This window comes from Bidens hawaiensis, unplaced genomic scaffold, assembly GCF_021521415.1.
Source record: "Bidens hawaiensis isolate Kalapana, Puna unplaced genomic scaffold, B.hawaiensis_p1.1 tig00026667_1, whole genome shotgun sequence".
Lineage (NCBI taxonomy): Eukaryota > Viridiplantae > Streptophyta > Magnoliopsida > Asterales > Asteraceae > Bidens > Bidens hawaiensis.
This window is the reverse complement of record NW_027494299.1, coordinates 244,602-270,235: the sequence shown is the minus strand read 5'-3', so window position 1 is coordinate 270,235 and position 25,634 is coordinate 244,602. Positions and strand designations below refer to the sequence as shown.

The following is a 25,634-nucleotide window of genomic DNA, read 5'->3' as shown; positions in this document are numbered from 1 at the left end:
TCTTCTGACCATCCAGATAAGTTTATCATGAACCTATAACACGGTTTTTCAGACAAATATGGTGATAGGTCCGGAATTATGCCATGGGGATTCGATATTGTTAAGTCTATGTGGTGGGTGAAGTGAAGGTCCGGGACCACTGAGTACTACAAGAAGATGAAGGATTTTGGATCCTGGACAAAGGTGGATCTCAGTGATCTCATCAATGCTCCCTTCCATAATCCAAATCATGACAAAAGAACCACCAACTTCTGGAACTTTTTAAAGAGGCAAGTCAATCAGGGATTCCCAAATATGACTACTGCTGAGTCATTCTTGAAGAAAGTTAAGGGTGTTTGGGATCCCAAGACTGGAAATACACTGTTGAATGTGATGTGGCCCGCTACCAACAAGGCTACTCATATTCCTCTATCTAGTTCGATTCCGGAAGGATCTCTTGAAGAGATTAAATTCTGGGCATACGACAGTGAAACTGCTACTGTTATTGTTCGTATGAAAAAGGGGCAATACCGGTTTGTTGACCCGCGTGATTTATTGAAGTTTCATGAGCGTGATATCAAGACATTGAGAAATTTTTAGATTATTGCCGAACCATTATTTGAGGCTGCTGCAAAAGAGTATACGGGAATGGTGGCATCGATAATCAGAACGGGATTGTGGTATGAAGGATATAGAGAAGCTGATGCTAATGTTTTGGAACATGATTGAGAGACGAAGCTACAAACCAATGGGGGAGATTGTTGGGTCTATACTTAGTTGGTTTGTACTTAGTTTATGCTTAGTATGGTTTGTGTCTTGTATGCGTATGTAAACCGAGATTGATTTGTGATCTCGGTGGGCTTGGGCTTGTTATGGGCTAGGTTGTAGTTCCCCTATATATAGACATGTTATGTATAGGGTTTGGGTTCTCCGTTCAATAGCATAAGAGTTTAACGAGTACTTGTGTAATTTTGCTTAAGCATCCAACGTCAATATGCGTATGTTTTGAAGCATTGTTGGTGTGATTTACGTGTTCTAAGTTGTTCATATTGAATCATCTCGTGTTGTATTCCGCAATAACATTTTATTGTTGATATCATATTGAATGATCCATTCTAAGGACTTACATCATAAAATAATTTAAAAAGTGACAATATCTATTAAATTTAATTCATTATTCAAATAAATCAAATACAAGTACACAAATTATATAAACAAAAATTTCAAATTCAAATTCTAAATTTAACTAAGTCTTGATAATCTCTTCTCTAACATAGCATATCCTAAGTTCTTCACCAAATCTTGCAACTAGATCAAATGATAACCTACACATGCGCATAAAATAGAATAGATTTTGTTAACACAAGGCTGAGTGAGTAAAACACCATATTTTTTGAATATATAGTAGTAAATAATTATAGGTCGACACATCATTACCAAAGTCATCGCATGAAAATCATAATCCGAATAATTATGTGACATAATATAGAATCGTAAGTAGTTGAGATAACGGTGCAAATGAAAAGATGATAAGGACATGGTGGATACGCTGCCCGTACATCCTATATATAAGGTCCTTATCGGATTTTCATTTGCAAGCGTTACTTCAACTTTTCAAAGTTCTGTATTATGATTAGTTTTTAAATTAGATTTTAAAATTTTCTTTTCCTCAAAATTTAATTGTGTTGTTATAGTATTCTTTAATTTCGGGACGAAATTCCTTAAAGTAGGGGAGACTGTAACAACTCGGACTTTTCGAAACCTATATTTTAACTAAAACCCAACCCATTGCGATGTTCGGGAAACTTACCGCATTTATAAAGAAAACAAACTATTATTGTATTATTATTTAATTAATTACTTTCATGTTTTGGCAAAAATGACCCACACTTAAACTTTTATCCCTATTTGTTTTCATCTTCATCCTCCAAGGGCTAAAGTGAAAAATTAAGTTATGACCCATTTACAAAGCTGGTACCCAAACCCGTTGCTCATATTCACGAACCCGATTTCAATTGGGTTTTTCTTGGACCTAATTTCTCGGAGATTTTATGGAAACTGAATCAATATTCATATTATGCTTGCTTAATTCGACTTAACCGACGTTTTAACTACGTTAATTGGATCAAAAGGATCCTGCTTACTTTTTTTATTCAAGCCGACCTTAACCCTAAGTAGTTATACATATAAACGCAATTAATCTTCCAGATTCATTCACCTAACCCTCGACATTCCTAACCCCATAATTAATTATATTTTCGTGGTGTTTGGAGTTTTGTTCTGGACCCTCGTGAAGCCGGCCTGTTTATTCACCGTTAACCATCGTTTTAGCTTTAATCGAGGTAACTGGTTACATTTTATGATCGTCATCATTTGTATAACAGAAGCCCTATCATGAATTAATTAAACGATAACTGGTTTGATCGATTGTGAATCCTAGGGTTCATGTTTGTTCATGACTTTTTAACTGTTAGTATTTGTATTAATGTTTTCAATTTAGAACTGTGTTAGTCGCTGGCTTAGTTGGCCAGTGCATTATGGCTACGTCGTTCAACAGCTGGGGGGGGGGGGGCGGCTTCGAAACCCCCCCCCCCCCCAGCCGCAGTATTTTTTAAAACTTTGTTTTGTTATTTTATTTTATATATAATCAATAAATAATATCATAAATATTATAAAATTAACAAGTAGTTCATATTTTTGTTAAAACCGGCATATTAACTCGTAGTTTTCCGAATCTCGGTTAGAACTGTATATATATGTATGTATAAAAGTTATTAAAAAATTAATAAAGGGTTTTATAATAAATATTTAAAAAGGTTTGTTTATTTAAAATTCATAATTAAGATAGAAAATATACCTTATTATTATTATAAATAATTATTTGGCTAGGTATTTTATAAACCAATGGTAATTTTTATAAATATTTAATAGTATAAATACAAATATTTATAAACAATTATATTTTATACATATTAATTTATAGGTAATCCTATTTTATAATAAATTTTGAATAAATTATTTTATACTTTTAAAACCCTCTCATATCTCGTTTCCTTATTAGTCTATTCTTTGATTCGTCGTATTTCTCGTTATTACACTTGTTAGGATTGTCTTTGCTACGTCCCGAAAAGCGTGATGTCTCTTATATCATAATTCTTATCGCGTACTTTTACTCTTGCTTACTTACTAAGGTGAGTATTTCACTCCCCTATTTTACTTATTTTAGTTTTGGGGACATATGCGTAACTAGCTAGTTTATATTATATAGTATTCAAACCGCAACTGTTTATCCTTGTGTGTTTATCAGTTTTCCTAACTTTCTACTTTCTTACTGGCTTTATATTGAACAAATTTTAGAGAAGTTCCTCATTTATAGTATGATCATGCCACTATCTTTGGCAACCGATGTCCATTTTTATGGCAACGATTTAGTCCTTTCTTGGTAACCAATGTCCATTTATATGGAATTGGTTGAGCCCTTTCTTTATAGTTTGATTGATTGTTTATGTGCTAAGGCTTAACTGTATATCTCACAGGAACTATTTGCACTTTCATTTATAATTATCATAGTGTCTTAAATCTAGTGTTATACTCACTCAACCTCGTGTTGACAAAACCTATTTGTACTTTTAACGCATATGCAGGTTATCGCATGATATGATTGTCAAGATTGTTTGAAGATACTTAGGATTGCATACTAGAGAGAAGAAACAAGAACTTAGATCTTATAATGTCTTTACTTGTTTTAATGATATTTTATGTACTATGATTATCTGAATTTGATGGACCATTTAAATTAAATAATAGATATTGTCATTTAAAATATTGCATGATAGTACCTTGATAGTTATGAGTAATTTTCTCACGCCCCGACATTTCCGCCTTAGGTTGGGGCGTGACACATAGTTTGAGCTTGTTGAGCATGGATACGATGAGGACACGAATTACGGAGATGATTTGGGTCTCCACAGTGGTAGCAAGCTCGGGTATTAGGAACACCGGGTTGATTAGATGGAATGGTACCGTTTCGAGTAGCGGGCGTCTCAAATCGTTGTGGAGAAGTTGGTGCACTACGGACTAGACGGCAGTAATTAGCAAGGTGGCCATAACGGTTACAAATGGTGCAAAGACGACAATTGGAGTTGGTCGGGTGGTGACGGTTGCATGTATAGCAGATGGGGTGCGGTCTCTTGTAAGGTGTCTTTTTCGGAAAAGTTGAAGAGGCTTGTGTACGTTGGGTAAGATTGGTTGCAGTCGGGTTCTTACATTTCTTGTTGTGAGGGTGAGTGGAGGTAGATGATTTGCAGTTACCAGAAGAGGGATTAATGGAAAAGGTCGGATCGGTTACATGGATGTTTTGAATTTGGGTCACTAACCTAGAGATCGCAGCGGTTAACTCTTTGGCTATACAAGCAGCTATACGGTGGTGATGAGAATCAGACGATTGATGTCGAGAACGACGGTGGTTTCTTAGGGAAGACATTCTAGGAAGGTCAAAAATAAAGATTTATAAGAATAAGTTTAGGGAAATCATTTACTAATAAAACGTTAATTGCTTAGATAACTTACGAAATTTTTGCTTATAGAAGTGGGGAATTTACGTCGTATCATGAGGAATAAAAGTAAAAGATTACAAGATATGGGGTGCATTGCATAAATTGTTATTAGATGATGTAGTTAGTATGATTAATGTGTGAGAACTACATGAAGAGATGAGGTCAGTTTAAAAGTTAGAAATTTTGTTGATTAAGTTAACTTTACAATAAACTAACGAAATATATTTGTGGATGTTGGCCTTCCATGAGCTTTCCATGGCAATTAAATGGCCTAGCAAAACTAACAAACAAAAGTAATGGAGTTGGTCGGCCCATGAGCGTTACATGTCATTTTAACTGTACCAACTAAATAACGATTTTAAAACAAGTGAGTTGGACGGCCCATGAGCGTTACATGGCATTTTAACTTTCCCAACTAATTAATGATTTATCAATACAATGAAGTTGGACGGTCCATGAGCGTTCCATGGTATTTTAACTGTACCAACTTAAATAACGAACTAACGAAATAAAATGTGGGAGTTGGACCATGTATGATTACTCCAACAAAAACACAAAATAAATTGAGAAATGGATAGTAGGAGTGCCCATGGGATCCATGGATTTTTCACCCAACTAACCATTTAAATATCAAAATAAAATAATCAAAAAGGACCGAATTTAGCCACGAGCCACCGTAAATTTGGTTTAAAAACAACCTAAGGTGTCGGTCGTATAACAGTTGTGTTCCCGCTTTAGCCTATAAGCTCGAGTATTGTGGCCAGGTTATCCTCCAGGTAAGGAATCGTGTCTTACCTTGGGTTCTCGGAACCGGTTTGTCAAGGCCCAACTCACGGTACTTTCCCCCTTCCAGTTACTACAGGAACTTGTCATACTACCTAGCTTTAAGGTGAATGAGTAAAAAAAGATAAGGGAATTCTTAATGAATTTCCCAAAAATAAAAGGCAATCGAATTTAAATTATTTAAGAAAAGTTTTCTTTGAAACTTGAGGCATAGCCTCAGAGTTGTGTGTGTGTGCATGACAATATAATAATAAGCAAAAATAATTTAACTAAGGAAAGATGTAAACAATTAATTTTGAACACATAAAGGCAAACAGATAAGCAAGTATGCGGCTCCTAAGCATGTTACTATGGCACCACTAGCGACCTATCTTAAACCTTCGACTCTGATACCAATCTGTCACGCCCCAACCTAAGGCAGAAATGCCGGGGCGTGAGCTGATTGCTCACAACTCTCAAGGTACTATCATGCAATAATTTAAAAAGTGAATAACTATTAAATTTAATTCATTGTTCAAATAAATCAAATACAAGTACATAATTTATATGAACAAAATAATTCAAAATCTAAATTTAACTAAGACTTGATAATCCATTCTCTAACACAGCATATCCTAAGTTCTTCACCAAATCTTGCAACTAGAGCAAATGATAATCTGCATATGCGCATAAAATAGAATAGGTTTTATCAACACGAGGTTGAGTGAGTAAAACACCAGATTTTGTGAATATATAATAATAAATAAATGTGCAAACTGTGTCAAGTGAGATAAGCAATTTAACCAATGAGCAAGTAAATAAGTTCTCGATAAGCACGATGCCAGATGAGCTGGGCGATGGCTAATATGATGGTTCAACCAGATAAGCAAGTAAGTAAGTTGTTGATGAGCACGATACCAGATAAACTGGGCGATGGCTATTACGACGGTATAAGCAAATAAACAAATAAGCATATAACACATTAGGCATAAATTGGTATACACACATGATTAACAGCTGCAAGTTGAGTATTAAATAATAATAAAATATTTAGAACACATATGTCCCAAAACAATAAAAATGAGTTAAAAGAAGGGAGTGAGATAATCACCTTAGTAAATAAACGAGGAGATAAAGATTTGATAAGATATAAAGGTAGATCAAGCTCTTCGGGAAAAACCGACGAGATATCCTAATAAAGAATAATTGTGGAAGCGAATATAATAGATGACAGTTTGAAAGAGATTTGATGATCGGGGATAATATAACGAGAATTAAACATTAGTTATACATATTATCAATTTTATTATTTTTCTTTATTTATTAAACTTTTAACATATACTATATTTTAATGGAAATATATCATAACTGTAAATAAAATCCTTATATAAAATATATATTTACAATATATAACAAGATTGCTTTATACATTTAATTTAATAATATTAGCAAATTTATAATTGTTTTTTATTTATTATAAACCTTTAATATTTAGATTTTAAAACAATATATACACACACACACACACACACACTGTAAAGCCCCGGTACCGGTTCCCTACATTGGATGTTAGATTTACTTATAAACACGATTCTAAATATCATAGTTAAAAAAAATTCGCAGAATAATAAAACTTAATCATTCGTTACAAAACATTCAACTTGTCTTTGAAACATAACATAAATCGGTTTATTAAAACATCATGACAAATCTTTTCTGAATGCTAGTCCCTTTTGATCATGTCATGTGTCCCCCTCTCAAGCCAGCTGCTTCAATCTATTCGCATGCGTGCATACTAAAAGTCAGCTGCGCTAAGTGAGTTCTAGTTAAAACAGGCAACATACAGTACATTCACATACTTACTCATACATATCTGTAGATACATATTACTTACTGAACCTGTTTATCTTTCTTTCATACATACGTAGGTCTATACTTTCTTTGTTTCTTTTATTCTTTCTTTCTTTCATGCTTTCATATTTTATCTTGTTTTACATACATACTTAAACGTTTTAAAGAGTTTTTCGCCCTATAACCTCACATATATTATTAGGGTCTGTCACCCACCTTTACATATATTATTAGGGTCTGTCACCCTTCTTCACAGATATTATTAGGGTCTGCCACCCTCCTTCACAGATGTTATTACGGTCTGCCACCCTCATACCATAAAACCATACATACTTATTTTTATATATGTATTTATATACTTTCATACATACTCTTAATCTTTTCTGTAGCATTCAAATATCATTCATATATCAATTATAAACAATCACATATTATACACTTACCACTTGAGGTAAGTGTATTAACTAATCACATCGAGTATGCACACAGCCCCGAAAACATAACAAGGAAATGGGGCTAGAAACTCACCTGGATATGGTTACGCTCGGAACCCACAGCAATCATTTCCCTTAATTGTGCACGACTAACTGTTTTAATATACATACATTTTTAAGTAACCAAATAACTAAATAAGTTGGTATTTTAGTTAACCAACGTACTTGCTAAGTTAGGCTCGTTCGTTTAGTTTATACCGATGGGCTAGCTTTGTTTTAATTAGGATATGGGCTTAGTAAACTTGTGGACTTAGTTAGATTAGGCCCAACAGTCAATAATGGAATCTGGGCCCAACTGGGAACCAGACCCAAAGCCAAAACAAAAAACTGAGTAGCCGAGAACTCAAAGGAAGAGAACTCAAAAGAACTGAGAACTCAAGGAACTGAGAACTCAATAGGAACCGAGAACTCCAAACAGAGAACTCATGACCGAGAACTCTAAACAGAGAACTCGTGACCAAGAATTCTAAACACGGAACTCATGACCGAGAACTCATGTCTGATGCTTTTCTCCTCTTTTCATTTCTTTCTTTTCTCATGTAGTTGCTGATGATTTTATCATTATTATTATTAACATTGCTAAATGTTATCTCATTATTATTATATCATCAGATCTAACCCGTTTTTGGTATAAAGCTTGAACCTTTATCGATTTCAAAACCTGGTTTAGCTAGATCTAGAATACTAAATGAGCCGAACGTAACTAACGATTTGAATGAATCCAACCCATATCGTTTACATTTCAACGGCAAGTTTATATTTTTATTAACCCTTAGACCCCGATCTAAGGTTCCACCATTCTTCATAGAAAAACCAACATCAAATGAACGATCTTTAGGATAACACATACCTTAACAGACCGATTTCTAAGCTTAACGTTTTTCCTAGCTAAGCTTTGATGATCTCTTGTTGTTGTAGATAATAACAAACTTGATCTTTCTTGATATGGTCTGAATTATGAAGATGAATGGGTGGTGTAGAGAGTGTTTGGCTTAAGTGTGTGTTTTTGAGTGTGTGTGGAGGCTAGAAGATAAGAATGGGGGTTTTAGGTATTAGGGAGGTTTAAGGGGGTTTATATAGCCTTAATCCCATGGACCTAAGGCCCATCAACATCCCTTATTCAATCTTTCATTGTCTGTTAGTTCATGTTTTGTAACATATGATCTTAGTGTTTGTTAGAATTGAGAGCAACGGTCAAGGGGGAGTCTGTTGGTGCATTTTGTGACCTTCGCTATGCAATTCCGATCAGCTGGGGAGAAGTTGTGGAGTTAGAACAACTTCTCCATAGGCGAAGTTAGGACAACTTCGCCTATGAGGCCCAAGCCCAAGCCCACTAGTTTGTTTATCTATATATATGTGTTTCATGTTTAGGGTTAATTTTTACAAATACAATACAGAAAAAGGTGAGGGAGAGCAGTTAAGTTGTCTAGAGAAAAGCAGATACGGATAGTCGCGTGGGCAGACCTGAGGTAGAGCTCACCTCGGGTCGGCCGTAATATGTTTTCTCTTTCGGTATGTAATGTTTTTTGGTTTAAAATATAAAGCGATCTGCAGATATATTTATCCCATTCGTATGTGTGTTTGTTTGTGTTTAATCATGTTCTTCGTCTCCAACACCATAAACGAGTCTAGGAGGATTCCGCACTCCTAGACTACGTGTAGATCTCGTATCGATCAACGACGAAACAGGGACTTACATTGTCCAAGTCCACTCTCTATTATTTTATTTAAATAAACCAAATAATAACTCACCCTTAAGTAAATGAAATCTCTTTTATTTCATTATATTCTTTTTATTAAAAGGTAGGATGTTACAAGTCTACCCTCCTTAAAATAGGTTTCGTCCCCGAAACCTAACTATTACTAAAACAAATCCGGGTAAAACTTGCGCATCTCTTCTTCAACTTCCCAAGTAGCATCCGATCCCTTACGATGCCTCCATACCACCTTCACCAAGGGGATAACCTTACGACGAATCTGTTTTACTTGCAGTCGACTATCTCAACGGACTGTTCAATGTAGTTCAACTATTTATCAACCTCGATGTCTACTAATGGCACATGAGACGTGTCATCATCTAAGCATTTTCTCAGGCGAGACACATGAAATGTAGAGTGAATTCCTTCCAACTCTTCCGGTAAATCTAACTTGTAAGCCACTTTACCCACGCGATCTATGATCTTAAACGGTCCAATGTATTTTGGACTCTTCCAAACTTCCAATCTATTTCTGACTAATCTCTCCCCAACATACTGGAGTTCTACAACATCTCAAACGGTGGCATATCAATACTCGAATGGTAGCTGTTGTTATAAGAGAATTCTCCAAGATGCAAATGATCATCCCAACTTCCTCCAAAGTCTAACACACAAGCACGTAGCATATCCTCAAGGGTTTGGATAGTCCTTTCAGACTGCCCATATGTTTGAGGATGATACGCCGTACTGATGTTCAGTCTTGTTCCCATAGCTTCATGGAACTTCTTCCAGAATCTTGAAGTAAAGCGAGTATAACCAGACACAATCGATAACGGTACACCATGTTTAGCCACAACCTCTTTTATGAACACATTCTCTAACGTTTCTGACGAGATGGCCTCTCGTATGGGCAGAAAGTGAGCATTTTTGTCAAACGGTCCACTATAACCCAAATAGTATCATGATGTTTAGCTGTACGTGGTAGCTTAGTTATGAAATCCATAGTGATGTGTTCCCATTTCCATTCTGGTATCTCTAAAGGCTGCATCTTTTTATAAGGTTTCTGATGTTCCATTTTGACTTGTAAGCAAGTCAAGCACTTACTAACATAATCTACCACATCGTTCTTCATACCCGGCCACCAGTAGTCTCTCTTCAGATCATGATACATCTTGGTGGATCCTGGATGAATCGAGTATCTCGACTTGTGAGCTTCATCTAAGATTCGACCTCTAAGAATTCCATGGTGTGGAATCCACACACGGTCAAACCTAGTCTCCATTAGCTCGTCTTGTTGTCCGAAGATTCTTTCCTTCTTCATTAGCCCTTCATCTATACCTCAAATTGTACTTTGATGATTTCTTCAAAGATATATGAGTTAATGATTAACTTATACGACTTCACTGTTGCAATGACTTCGTCATTCTTATGGCTTAGTGCGTCAGCAACCACATTAGCCTTACCAGGGTAGTACTTGATATCACAGTCGTAGTCCTTTATTAAAAGGTAGGATGTTACATACACACACAAACATAAGCTTTTAGTAAAGATTCGGAAACATGACTAATTAAAATGTCGGTTTTAGTAAAATACAGATTAATTATTATTGTATTTATAACATATATAATATTGTTTAATAATTGAACTAAGTGATATGTATATATGATTTTTCCGAAAAACAACAACAAAACAAGACGGATTTGGAGGGGGTTCGAACCTGCGCCATCCAGCCCCAACGTCTTAACACAATCACCCTAGCCATTTGGGCAAGGGTGTTAGTTTGATTAACCCTATACATCATAAGAACATAAGAACCCTAGAATCAAATCGGCAAAATCTGTAAATCCTTTGCTGATAACCTTAGGGTTAATAAAGAATACGTAATGACGAACCAGAAACACATAACTAATTACCTATACGATGATCAATTGTTGGCTAGCAGGGCCGATATACAGACGACATAAGAACAATCAAACTAGATACCATAAGCTACGATAACACAATTAGTTATAGGGTTATTGTTGGCGCTAGAATAAGGATATTGTGTGTAAGTTTAATCGAATTATAATGATTGTTTACATGTATATTAAGAACTAAGTGATGTCGGCCAATAAGTTAAGCAATACGAATCAAAGTTTGATCGATTAATATAATTGTTGATGTCGGTAGGCCGCATTAGGCAAGTAAAATACGTATTTTGATTCAATTGCTAAAATTACGATGAGAATTGAGGTCCAAGCCATGATCTTATGTAAATGGTATGTAAATCGGGTATCGGGTTTGGGTTAACGGGTTTGAATCAGGGTAACCAGATTTGATGGGTTATAATGTGAAATTTGCACATCTAGTCCCTGAAGAATATAGATGGAAACATATGCAGATAATAGTTTTATTTTAGGGTAAATTCTGTCATAACTGGAAAGTTATAAATATGTATTAAATAAATAATTGAAAATAATATTATAAAAATTAATTTACTCGATAAATGCGGTATTTTTATTTGATTATATAACCTGAATATAAAAGCGGGTCGGGTAATGGTTAATAAAATAACTATTTGAAAAATCCGAGTTATTACAATGAAATGGAATGAAAAGAGATATTACGTTGTACGTGACTAAGACTAAATATTTAATTTGCTTTCAAGTTAAATCTGAGCTTGAGAAGCCTTCAGGTTTGCTAAACAACCAGAACTTGTCGTTTGGAAATGGGAAATAGTGACCATGGATTTCTACGAAACTTCCAAATTAAGACTCCACGTCAACATAATGCTATATGGGTGATCAATGATAGGTTAACTAAATATGCTCGCATCAACGAAACTTATTCTGTTGTGTTTTTTTTGTCTATTTTCGTCATTGTCTCTCTTTTTTGTTTTCTTTTTTGAACGAGAAAGACGGAGAAAAACATTTTAGTTTTTTATTTATAATTTGATTTATGATTTTTTTATTATTATTGTTAATTCCTTTTTGAAAAGTTTCACAAATCATTCTCACACTTCTTATTTTTTGTCTCCCTTTGTATTTCAACAATTTCTCAATATCTTCTGCTTAATCTTTTTCGACGTAATAGCTAATATTCATTTAATCCCTCATGTAACATTGTACTTTTTAAACAATTTTAGTTTGAAAAAAACTTTATTTTACAAAATCAATATTACATGAATAGTTAACATGACTATATTAAGCACTACATGTGTTTAGAAAATAATTAAAACTTTACAATGATATAGTATATTACTAAGTGTGTCAAACATCTAATTGCAGTCTAATTGTAGATTATATATTGATTAATTATATTTTTATCAAATTCCATGATTCTCATGCATGTATGTAGATGCAATGGATCATTATGAGTGCATGCATGTACGGGATGTTGGATGGTGATGCGTGAACGGTGAACCCCACATCCTTTCACTAAATCTGGCAAATACATAACAGCTATAAAACCTTAAATATCCTTTTGGTGACTCTCCAAGCTTATATAAAGCAGACGTGTGCACATCAGGATAGCACATTAGCTATTGGAGGCTAGTACCAAGGGGCCACCCATTGTTTTCATGAAAAGTGTGATGCTTTTGATTTTTTATTTTTTTTTTCTTAAGGGAGTGCTACTGTTTATAAAAGCAGTACAACAATATAATCATATTTTCATATTTCTTCTGATAATATTTCTGCTTAAAAATGTTGGATAATTTGAACTAAAATTGTATGAGAGGTGTAATGTAGACATGTTTTGAGAGGAGTTTGTTGAGTGTCAACTCAATTCCAGATCGTTTAAAAATATCTTATAGCTCACATATAAGTTGGATGTACTATTCCATAAATTATCAACTAGTATATTAGAGTGGACACACATAGGCTTATAGTAGTGTACTTGATGAGATACTAGTAGTTAAATCCTAAAGACCCCGTAATAAAATAGCAATCCAATCAATACCTATCAAGTCTTGAGATTGAGATATGCTACAAATAAGATGCATGTAACTCTTCTGTATTGGAAAAGAGTGTTGGAATAGAATCATAAATTTGATGGTATAGGCTAGGATGCATTTAAGTCTATGCATTGGAAAACTAGGTTAAGATGATCCTAAAAGCATGTGTAAGAACTAACGGTTATTATGTATATAAACCGGACTCGATAATATCTAAATATAATTCAAACTCGGGTTTTGATGAATTGAATGTAAAGATAAGGGTAAAATATAAAGGACAACAAAAATGTGAAGAAATCATCCCACGTGGTTCGTAACTCGATATTGTGGAGGCAATTATACAAACTCAAGGCAATCCTCGGAGAGGCTCAACGCGACAGTGGGTTGCATAGCGGTCCACACCAGGACGTTGAGTAACCCCGACACCCATCGGGAACGATGATTCGTCACCTGCCATGTGCAAACACCAAATTGATTCCTTCGTAGCTTCTTGGTGAATTGTAAGCTTTGGGTTGCGGTCTACCACCACTTGATTTTCAAATTTTTACTTTTGACCTTGAACTTTACTTTTTTTGTTATTGCTTATTGGCCTCTCTACTTTAAAAATGACATTTTGGGCATGATATTTTTAGGGTGTTACATATATGCTAGTTTGCCGTGTTCCCGAACTACTTAGACTGCCAAATCTTGCTTTTTAATACAAAATTAACCAATAGCATCAAGTAAAACTTTGGGTTCATTAACCCAAATTTGAAGTCGAATGCCAAACTCAAATGATTTGCGACGGTTTTTCCAACTTACCCGATGGCAGTTGTAGTAGTCGCTAGCCGGGATGTAGGGTGGGGACTGGGGACTAGCCATGAATCGAGTTTAAACGGGATTAATCGGAATTAATTGTGGGTAAATGAGATTAATCATTGGTTAATCGACGATTAGTAGGGATTTTTACAACCAAACCATGCCCAATGCTATCGATGCCATTTGCCGAAGGCGCCCCTGTACCTAGGGAATTTTATTTAAAGGTTCGGGCCAAGCGATCAATTCCATGAGTTATTAATTGTTATATATAATATAAAACAGTTCATGTACAAAATTATTAAATAAAAAACCATTATTCCACTTATTTTTCTAAGAATATTTGGTAAGTTTTTGAATTTTTGTTGAAAAAAACATCTTAAAACAAAATAAAAGAATTTGATGGGAGAAAAGGATGGCGAAGAAGTGCGTGATAGATGTTGGTGGATCAGGCAGCAATGTCTGTCCCTCTTATCACCGTCGCCCAGTCCTCTCTTTCCCTAGAAACTAACCATACGCCCATTAAATAACTTCTATAAAATCTATATTCAAACATTTATAATAATAATAAAAAAAACTAATAATACTTTACAGTACTAATAAGAATAATTACTATTATTAATATAAACTATAATAATAATATTAATAATAACTATTATTACTAAATTTCTAGTTAAAAATATGTTCCATGTTCATGTTTATATTATAGCTACCAACTATAAGTATTCACAGTTCGGTCCACACGATTTTGCCAATATTCTAGGCTTAACCGCTAATTACTGATTTGAGAAACAAAAAAGCAAACCGGCCGGGTTGACATTCGATTATTTGAGCCAATGTTTCTTTTCTTTTTGAAGCTAGTTGTATTAAAGAATTTATATTGTAAAATATAAATAAAAAAGCTTAAACGACAGTTCGGTATACATAATCGAGTTCCAAGTTTCAAACTGCAGCAACGCGTCAAAATCATCTAATTGTGAAAACTGAACCGTTGAGATATCAAACTGTCCGGTTTGCTTCGATTTCAACAATTTTTTTCTCTTTCGCTCCTTTTTTACCACCCTTATCACCAACTACTCTTATGAGTGATCTGGTCATGAATCCAGAATATTATTGAATAATGATCATAAACAAATTCAAGAATAGTTAAGCAACCCCCTTTTTTATATAGGTCGATATATATATATTGAAGAATTTGTATTACCAAATTACATGTAAATTATGTTCTTTAAAAAAAGCTGCTTTAGTTTATAAATTTACGGACAGAAAATTTAGTCAATCTTAAAAATCTTTGTCGCTTGTTTACATGTGCATGATAAAATAAGGTTAAAGCCGTATTTTAAGCACACTGAATTATTATTCTATGAAGACAAAATTGAGGTTGGTCCTAGTTATTTCAGCTTTCAGATTTTTATACCCATTATATTTACATCATTTTATTTTAATTTATTTGAATATAACTTCTCAGTACTTTTTGTATTTCTCTTGTGATTTTTTGAATATTATGACGTTTTATACTTGTAAGAGCATTCTCATCCCACACCCGATCCCTAAACCAAAAATTACACTAAAACTCGTTACATTTTCTCTCTCTATTTCAATTAAATAATACTTTTTATACCTTTTATCATTACCTTTTCTCTTTCCTTCACTCACAACCACTTTCAAAATATATTAAAAAATTATAGAGGATGAACAGTAACTTTTCAAATATACAGAAAAATCACTATTTTTTCTAAAATATAAAAACTCGTTACTCACAACACCCTGAATCACTCTCTAAATTATAAAAACGCCCCTCATATAAAATGAAGGGTTGGATGAGAATGCTCTAACACATTTATTGTTTCGATATAAATTATATTCAGAAGCGTGATAATTATTTTACGTTACACACCCATGTTATACCACTGTTTAAATTTGTTCTTTCATCTGTTGTAAATATTCTATTATCATTTTCCAAAGGTGTGTCGTATATAGTCTCTCAATATTTGTTTAGCATAATATCCTTCACCTCTTCCTCTCTCTAGAATTTCTTCTCTTTCTCTAAACATGACGATGAGACCTCAAAGAATTAATCATGTAAGCTTGAGAAAAGTAGTCATATAATCAAAGCAAAAAAAGGTTGTTTAAACAGCTGATGACTTGCACTGGAATGGCCTTCTTCTCCACCAATTTCATGTTACACCCCTCCCAAGAAGATGAGCATCAGCATGCCCCTACATCTGTCTCTCAAGATCTCAGTGGTAATTAACTTAACTTAAGATCAACATGCAGTGATGAGTTGAACTCATTGATGAATTAGGGTTTTAATCAAGTCTTTATAATGTATGTATCCATACGCTAAATCCAACTGGGTTTGAATTTTTATTGATTAGATGATGATGATGATGATGATGATGATGATGTTGGTGCAGGTGTGGCTTCTTTTTTAGGAAAAAGATCGATATCGTACTCGGGTGTGAATGGAGAAGATGAGTTATCTGATGATGGCTCACAGCGAGAGAAAAAGAGGAGGTTAAACATGGAGCAAGTGAAGACGCTTGAGAGAAACTTTGAGTTCGGAAATAAACTTGAACCTGAGAGGAAAATGCAGCTTGCAAGGGCACTTGGACTTCAACCAAGACAAATTGCTATTTGGTTTCAAAACAGAAGAGCTAGATGGAAAACTAAGCAGTTGGAAAAAGACTATGATGCCCTCAAGAGACACTATGAAGCTGTTAAAGCTGACAATGATTCACTCCACTCTCTAAATCTTAAACTTCATGCTGAGGTAATCATATCAATCATTAATTACCACCGGTTTTTAAAAACTATATATGCTACATAGGTCTTATTTTCAAATTTCTTATCTTAACCTTTTTCAATATCACATATCCAAAGCTAACTTCGATTTGCTGGTTAGCAGAGCTCCTTTGAGTTTTCCACTAAAATCTTTCATAATTAACCAAAATAACAGTTTAGCACTTCTAACGGCAATTAGATGAACTAACAGTACTTCATAGACAAATTGCAGTAGTTTTTTTTTATCTTTTGGAACAATGACTTACTTTCGGTAAATGTAAATCAAAGGTTTAAATGATTGACATTTTTCAAATGAAGGCAAGAAAAACCTTGTCACAATTTTCCATATAGATTATGGCTCAAGTTTGTATGAACATTGGAAAAAGAAGTAAAACTCGTGAAGATTGTCACCAAGTAAAATGGACATTCATAATCAATGTTTTCATAACCGGACCGGACACCGAACCGGATGGCCTACCGGTTCAACCGGTCGGACTGGCCGAACAAATTTGGTCAAAAAAATGACGGATCAAGCTTAAAAAATGATTTTTTTTTTTTTAAATATTTTTTCCTTAGAAAACAGGTTCAACCAGTCCGGTTTTCCGGTTTGACCGGCTGAACCGGTTCGGACCGGCCGGTTCCCCGTCAGCCGAGCGAACTATGTGAACCGGACCGATCGGTGGACCGAATCCCGGTCGGACTGGTTCGACCGGCCGGTCCGGTCCGGTTTCAACAACATTGATTCATAATTCATGCCACCATATATAACTAGTAAATGCTATAGTTTAGCTTATGTTGATGATAGCTAAATTAACCATAAAGATTGGAACTTTGCAGATATTGGCACTTAAGAACAGGGAGCCCGCGGAACTAATCAACCTCAACATAAAAGAAACAGAAGGATCTTGCAGCAACAGAAGTGAAAACAGCTCCGAAATCAAACTAGACATATCTAGAACACCAGCTATTGATAGCCCGCTTTCATCACACCATCAGCACCAGCACCAGCAACAACAACCAATCCCCAATCTTTTTCCATCGTCGAATATCGAGAGGCCAGATTCGAATAACATTGGGGGTCATCAACTCTTCCACGATTCTTCATCATCAAGGTCAGCAGAACACCATCAACTCCATTGCCAGAAACTTGATCAATCAAACGCGATTAAAGAAGAATGCTTAAGCAACATGTTTGTTGGTATGGAAGATCATTCAGGGTTTTGGCCATGGTTGGAACAGCCACAATTCAATTGATGAAATCAGGGAACAAAAAGCAAAAGAAAGTGGTACTCAGATTCGCCTTCTAGGCTTTGGTTTGATTATATATAATTAAAGATGGAGATCAATTTTGTTTGTTCTCTAAGCTTTGAATTCTTGTTTTTGGCACTTAAATTAATAGAGTAACGTTTAGAACGAAAAAGTATAAGTATTATTATTTTAAATTCAAGGTTAGTGTTTCGATAATCCTTGTATTCAAAGAAATAAAGAGATATGGATCAATGATCACTAATGTTTTTGCATTATTGGATTAAAAGAAAAAAAAACCCACTTTTTATTTTTTTTTTCAATTTTTTATAAGTTTAAGAAAATAACTTTATAATAACTTACGATACATATATGTTTAAGTTCAAGAGAGAAATAATTTTATTGTAAGAAATATGAGAAGGCATTTCAACCAATCAATTTTTTTTTTTATTTTTCTATTATTTAAATCCAAGGTTATAATTGTAAAGATTTTTAGTTTTTTATTTGGTAAGTATTAAAGTTTTGAAAGTTTTATTCTGTTCCTTTTATTAATGTCTATATTTGTTAATATTAAGTTTTAAAAATATTATCATTTTTTTTTCATCCGTGTATCATAAAATCAACTTTTTTTTTTAAATCAAAACACAAAAAAAATATGATTTAAAATTCAAAACAATTATAATAGAGAGATTCAAATAAGAAGTTTGATTTTTTTAAGAAAGCTAGGAAGAAGAGCATTTTAGTCTACTACCTTAAAATTGAAAAACCACTTAATTTAATTTAAAAAACCCACTTAATTAATCTTAGAAACCCACTTAAATTTTCACTCATCTTTTACAACCACCACCGCCACCCACCGCCACCACCTTGCCGAAAATGGCCACCGGAAAAAACACAATGGAAAAAACTATGAAAAAACACAATGAAAAAAACACAACTTATAAAACACAATAGAAAAAACACTATGAAAATAAAAACAAAATGACAAAAACACAATTAAATAACACAATGTAAAAAACACAATACAAAAAACATTATAAAAAAATAATATACAATTGTATAACACAATTTTGTAAAACACAATTTTGGTAAAACACAATTTGTAAAAACCCATGAATTTTTATTTTATTTTTATATAACAATATGGTACTCAAATAAAAAATAAAAAAACACTCGTTATTAAGGTGAAATTGTTTTTTAAAAAAATGTCGTATAAAAAAGTTATGAACATTTTAAAATGATGGGGGAATTTGGCATGTGCCTTGCTTATGAAGAGATAAAGTCAACAAATGTGTTATCCATATTATGCCATTACCCTTATTTTACACTTAATTTTCTCTCTAATTTAATCTCAACCATTTAATTATAAGATGAATTGACAAGATTATTTAATATCCTTCCTACAAAAACTAATCTTCTTATTATAACTCAACCCATTATAATAATATCAATTCAAAATTAAAAATAGTTACAATTATATCAATTAATATAATCATATATTAAAAACAACCTTTTGTATATCCCAAAATACCAAATGCATTGAAATTTTACATCCATTCTATAGGTGTTTTTAACGAATCGTAAAATTACAATAATATTTAAAATAAACATCCTAAGAAACGTTTTTTAAAAGTCTTTTTTTTTTCATATAATTTTATAATTCAACTACCAAGTAATAGATATAAATATATATACACACATATTTAATGATGTACACGATTACAAAATTGACACAGTGAAATAATGTAATAACTACAAATAAACGAAATAAAAAAAGACACCTACATTAAACCAAAAACTACCTACACATAAAAATCATTCATACACAACTATTAAATAACATATCACTATACAACTAAAATATACCTACACAATTTATATTTGTTTGAATAATTAGATTAATATATACCTACACACACTTTTAACGGCCTACACAACCAATTATGTATTTGAAGAACTACATTAAAATATACATACACACAATTTTAGTAGCCTACACACTAAGCATATCTCTAAATATGTTAGTTTGTTAAATCCAAATGAAGCTATTATTTTTTTTTGTGTGTAATAACTATTTAAGATTTTAAAAGTATGTGTATGCTAGTGGTTGTGTTAGAAAATTTGTTTTCTTTATATACTTATAAACTATAATAGTGGGTGGTTGCGTGCAAGTTTTAAGTATATGTGTGTGATTTTTTATTGCTTTTGTGTATTTGACATATTTTTCTGTGTATTAAATTTCAAGATGGACCTCTAATAAAATTTTTTTTTAAAAAAAAGAAGATTATACATTTACAAATATAAATCAAATATTAATGTAACCCAATTAAATCTAATATAAACGTTTACTTAAAATTGAAAACCAAACTCAAACTCTATTCTCTAACCCAAGTTAGAAGCCCAATTCTAAAACAAACTTATGTTAAAGTTGGTAGCTAACATTCATTGATTTTTAACCAAAAACAACTAGTTGGAGGATCAAGTTTATATTACAGCCTGGTAAAGTGAAAGTGGGAATCGACGAATCATGAAGTTGTGGTCATCACTCATCATCACCTACCACCTGTGTCCCACGCCGGGAAATTTCCGGTTGCTGAATACTATGTTGGAAGCTCTCGTCTCTTGAAGTTTGAAAATTTCCAAAACTCAAGGTTTGAGAATTCAAAATTGAAAGTTTGATTGAATTGATCATTTAGTTATGATCCAATTTTAGTTTTTAATGTTCAATTCGATTACTTTCATTTGATTTAGTTAAATTATTTGAGTAATGTTTTAGGATTGCTGAATGTTGATGATTAATTTAAATGTTTAATCTATACTAATGAAGAATTAATAACACTCAAACCAATATGAACTGTCAAACCAGACCCAATCCCACCTGATCTGAATCGAACTGTCGAATCAACCGGAAAAAAAAAATTATATAGCGATGTCAACATATGACAAAAATTTCCGATCCCGTAAAAAACATTTTGGGGCCAACATCAGACGCAATGCCAGCTTCTAGTTTTCTTAAAAGGAAAATTCCCAAATTATCCATTTTGAATAAAGAGATTCCAACTTTCTACCATAAAATCTTTTAATTCCTAAAATGTCTCCCCCTAAATAGTCACCACCAATATATTGGTTAGGAAGACGAGTAGATATTCCAGCATTTATTAAAAATAGGATGTATGTGGACAAGTTTTAAAATGTTGGGATGAGTTTTTTGAAGAACGTAAGTGTAAGGGACGGGTATTTCGAAGAACAAAATATAAGGACGAGTGTTTTTATGGGACAAGTATTTCGAAGAACAAAATATAAGGGACGAGTGTTTTCATGGGACAAGTATTTCGAAGAACAAAATATAAGGGACGAATCTTTTCATCTATGTAACTTCTTTGTTCTATTTGAATATTATATTATTAATTTTACTTCTTATTAGTTTTTCTTGTATAACTTTTAAAATAAAACTTCCGAATATACCATTAAAACGTATTTTTATATTTATCTGCCGACATAAATTTATTTAAAACCGAGCAGGATATAAGTATAAACTATATAATAAGAATATTTAAAAACTACGAAGACGAGTAGATTGAAGGAGACATTCCACGCTTTTAAAGTGAATGGGATGGGTTTATATTCTTAAGATGAAGGAAGACATTTTTATAGCAGTGGGAAAATTTTCTCCTTAAATCAAAGAATGGTTGGTGACACTTTTGCTGATTTTGATGAATTCAGTGGATGACAGTGCTAAATAGTGAAGGAACAAAATTTAACATATCTAATCAATGACTTTAATATTGATTTGGTAAAGGAACTATCGTATTGAATATAATATAAAATATTCAACTTGTATTTACAAACTGTTGTAGCGTGTTTCTATGGAATATAACAAAGATAATTAGTTTTGTGGAAGAATGCACCGAAAGACGAAACAAGTATACATGAGCGGCAATCCTTTCCTTACCCTCAATCGATCCCCCTTTCTTCGTTGAGTACCACCGAAAACACAACCAGTCAAGCCTCCGTACCCGAGCGGGTGGCGGCGGCATTTCCGTGGTCATAGAGATAACCGCAAGGGATACCCGATTGGTGCCTCATGCCCTGTCGACCTCCCTAGGTGAAGGGAGAAGAAAGAGCTTTTTTATTAATTATTTTATTGTTTTAATATTGTGACCGGGACACATTATTAAGGTTTGGACATATGCTCAGTAGCCTCGTTTTTGAGTCTGAGTCCACTATTGAAGAAGCACTATTAGCAGTACATGCAAATTCAACTTTTACCAGAGAAAATTTTGCATTGAAGTTGATGAAAGAAATCTAAGGAAGTGGACAAGTGTGTGAAAAGGGTTTTGTGTGTAGAACAAAAGCAAGAGTTGGAAATGGTCACTTTCTTGAATGAAACATTTGGCAAACTTTTTTCCATCCTGCCACTTTTGACAAGAATTTTAGGGCTTTAACCATCATCACACTCCTTTAATTTTTGTGCCCCATCACCTTTTTTTTCTTGTCACTTTATGATTGTTAGAGCTTTCCATCAAAACTTTTTCCTTCCCTACATTTTCTTCTAAATGGCCATATTTGTATAAATGTTACCACATTATTGGATCTTGATGTTTAAATTTGATTGATTTGAAGCCCATATAAGACACTAGCATATATTTAACGTTTCAATTCAACAAACTCCTTGAGTTTGGTTTCTCTAGATGGCGACATTCATGGTTTAGTAATTAATCTTGCAACGGGGTGCATATGATCTATATATAGAAAGAAAAATCGCATGAATGGGTGCTTTTACTAATTTTTTTATGAAAGTAGATATTTGGAACAATTTCTTGAAGAAAAAAAATAGAATTGATTTTTCAAATAAATTCAAATTATTACGTGTTATCTGTAAATATTACACTCGTAAACACTGTAAGGTTCCGTTTTGTATAATAGTCTTTTGTATTTACTCATGCTGTGACGTTTATTTTAGTTAGCTAGCCGGTTTGTTTTCTTTATATGTTTGGGACCGAGGCCTTGTAAACAAAAGTCATTTGGGTCGTAATAATGTAAGTATGATGCATGAGAACATACACTATAAATAGTGCATGTCTCTCATGCAAACAACAACCTTTTGCAAATACTACAACCTTATCCTCTTACAAACTCTATCTCAACACTTTCCTTCCTTTTCGGGTAATAACATACCAAACAAGATCCGAGATCCCGGTTCCTCACTAGTGATTTTCGCTAGCTAGTGTTGAGATTGATCCAAGTAGACTAGTTGTTGTATTTTTTGATCCGTCTATATGACCTACAATTGGCATCAAAGCTTTCGGGCTCTACTAGTTGTTGATCTTGTCACAACCTTGGATTTTGGTCTTGTTTGTGTTAAAGACGGGCATTTTTAAGTCTCCATGTGGGTTACGGGCTCAAAAAGTTGAAGAAAAGGTGTCTACAAGTTTAAAAGTACAAGTTGGTCTTGCTTCGGGTTTGAAATTATGTGATTTAGGTATTAAAGTGGTTAGTTTACAAGATTTGGTTGAGAAAAGTGTTCAAATGGATGTTTCCTAGATCCAAAAGATGTGAAGGTGAAAAAATGGATGTTCAAAATTGAAGTGACTTTCTTCAAAAGGACAAAAGGTGCTAAAAGTGTCTAGAAAGTACAATTCGTACTTTCTACTATCTAATCTAATCGAGTTTTGAAGTTCTCTAATCGAATTTGAGAAAGGTTCTCTAATCGAGTTTCAGAATAATCTTATCGAGTCTCAAAGAAGTCTAATTGAATCTCAAAGTTCTCTAATCGAATATTGAAAGGTTATCTAATCTGATTTCAAAACCCAATCTAATCGAATTCTATTCGATGAGATTAGTTCATTCGATTAGATAAGTTTCTATTTGATTTGATTACTTTTCTATTCGATTACTTTGCCATTCGATTAATTTGGCATTCGGTTACCTTCTTATTCGATTACACTTTAAATCGATTACTTTGGGCTTGATCTTTTCAACAGAATCTGTTTGGACTGTTTTGATCCAAGAGTTTGTTTAAGCCATGATGACTGAAAATGAGGAAATTAGAAGCTATATGATCTTTGAAAATGAGGCTGGAACTACAACTAAGCCTCCCAAGCTACTTAGATGGGACAATGATTTTGAAGAATTCAAATGGCGCTTTAAGAACTACATTAGAATAATTGATTATAGACTTCTTAGACCTATTAAGAATCGTCCACATTTTCCCATGACTACCATAGCTGATGGCCAAGTCCCTAAGCCCGTGACCTCTTATGATGATAATGATAGGAAGTTGTTTAGTGAAGACCATAAGGCTTATGGTGTTCTCAGTGTTTGCCTCTCGCATGAAATTGCTCAAACTTTGAGAGATCACACCACTGCTAAAGGCCTTTGGGATGCCTTGGTTAGTAAGTTCGAGGGAAACACTGAGATGAGAAACAGTAAAAAGGGCATGTTAAAGGGTGAGTTCAATATGTTCAACCACGTACATGTTAAATGGCGCTTTAAGAACTACATTAGAATAATTGATTATAGACTTCTTAGACCCATTAAGAATCGTCCACATGTTCCCATGACTACCATAGCTGATGGCAAAGTCCCTAAGCCCGTGACCTCTTATGATGATAATGATAGGAAGTTGTTTAGTGAAGACCATAAGGCTTATGGTGTTCTCAGTGTTTGCCTCTCACATGAAATTGCTCAAACTTTGAGAGATCACACCACTGCTAAAGGCCTTTGGGATGCCTTGGTTAGTAAGTTCGAGGGAAACACTGAGATGAGAAACAGTAAAAAGGGCATGTTAAACGGTGAGTTCAATATGTTCAACCACGTGCATGGAGAATCGGTCACAAATATCATCCATATATTTGAAACATTGATTACCAAAATCAAGAGTGCAGGAATTGATTATGACTACATTGAAATTAATGACAAGCTGTTAAACTCCTTGCCTTATACCTGGAACAGTAGTGTGGTCACCACAAAGAGAACAACGAACCTTCAAATAACCACTCTTGCTTATTTGACATCTATCATCAAGTCGTTTGAGATAGATGACAAGTTAAGAATGGCCAACCACATTAGTTCTCTCAACCATACAGGAATATCTACTAGGTCTGGAGTCAGCACAACTTTTCTGAGCCATGAACATCCTACAATTCATGCTGTTAATGGGGTCAACATGTTTACTAGTCAACAAGATCAAAACTCTGCTTTCAAGACCACTGCAACTTCTCATGCACCATCAAGTTCAAGCTTATTTCAAGACGTTGTTGACAAAGTTGTTGAACATGCTTTGAAAGCTCATGGGATCAAGAAACCAACAAGCAACTCATCCTATTATGCTCCTCAAGCTACTCATGTTGATGAATCTCACATGGCACTGTTTCATGTCTTTTTGGCAAGTCATGAAGAGTTACTTCAAGGAAAGCTGCTTCCTCCTTCATTCCAACAAGGAGACTTCCCGAGATCAATAAGAAGGATCTCAAGAAAACGTACATCAAGTATCAGATGGCCATGGCTATTCACAGGGCTCCAACTTCATGAAGAG

At 33.7% G+C, this 25,634-nt stretch overlaps 1 protein-coding gene across 1 annotated transcript; it reads left to right on the top strand.

The window, feature by feature from the left end:
* Nucleotides 1-16,053: 16,053 nt before the first annotated feature.
* LOC143573878 (homeobox-leucine zipper protein ATHB-13-like) lies at nt 16,054-18,313 on the top strand. The gene is made up of 3 exons (XM_077058650.1): nt 16,054-16,314; nt 16,486-16,841; nt 17,690-18,313. The coding sequence occupies exons 1-3, from the start codon at nt 16,209-16,211 to the stop codon at nt 18,104-18,106; spliced, it is 879 nt and encodes a 292-aa protein (XP_076914765.1). The 5' UTR covers nt 16,054-16,208; the 3' UTR covers nt 18,107-18,313.
* The last annotated feature ends 7,321 nt before the right edge of the window (nt 18,314-25,634 follow it).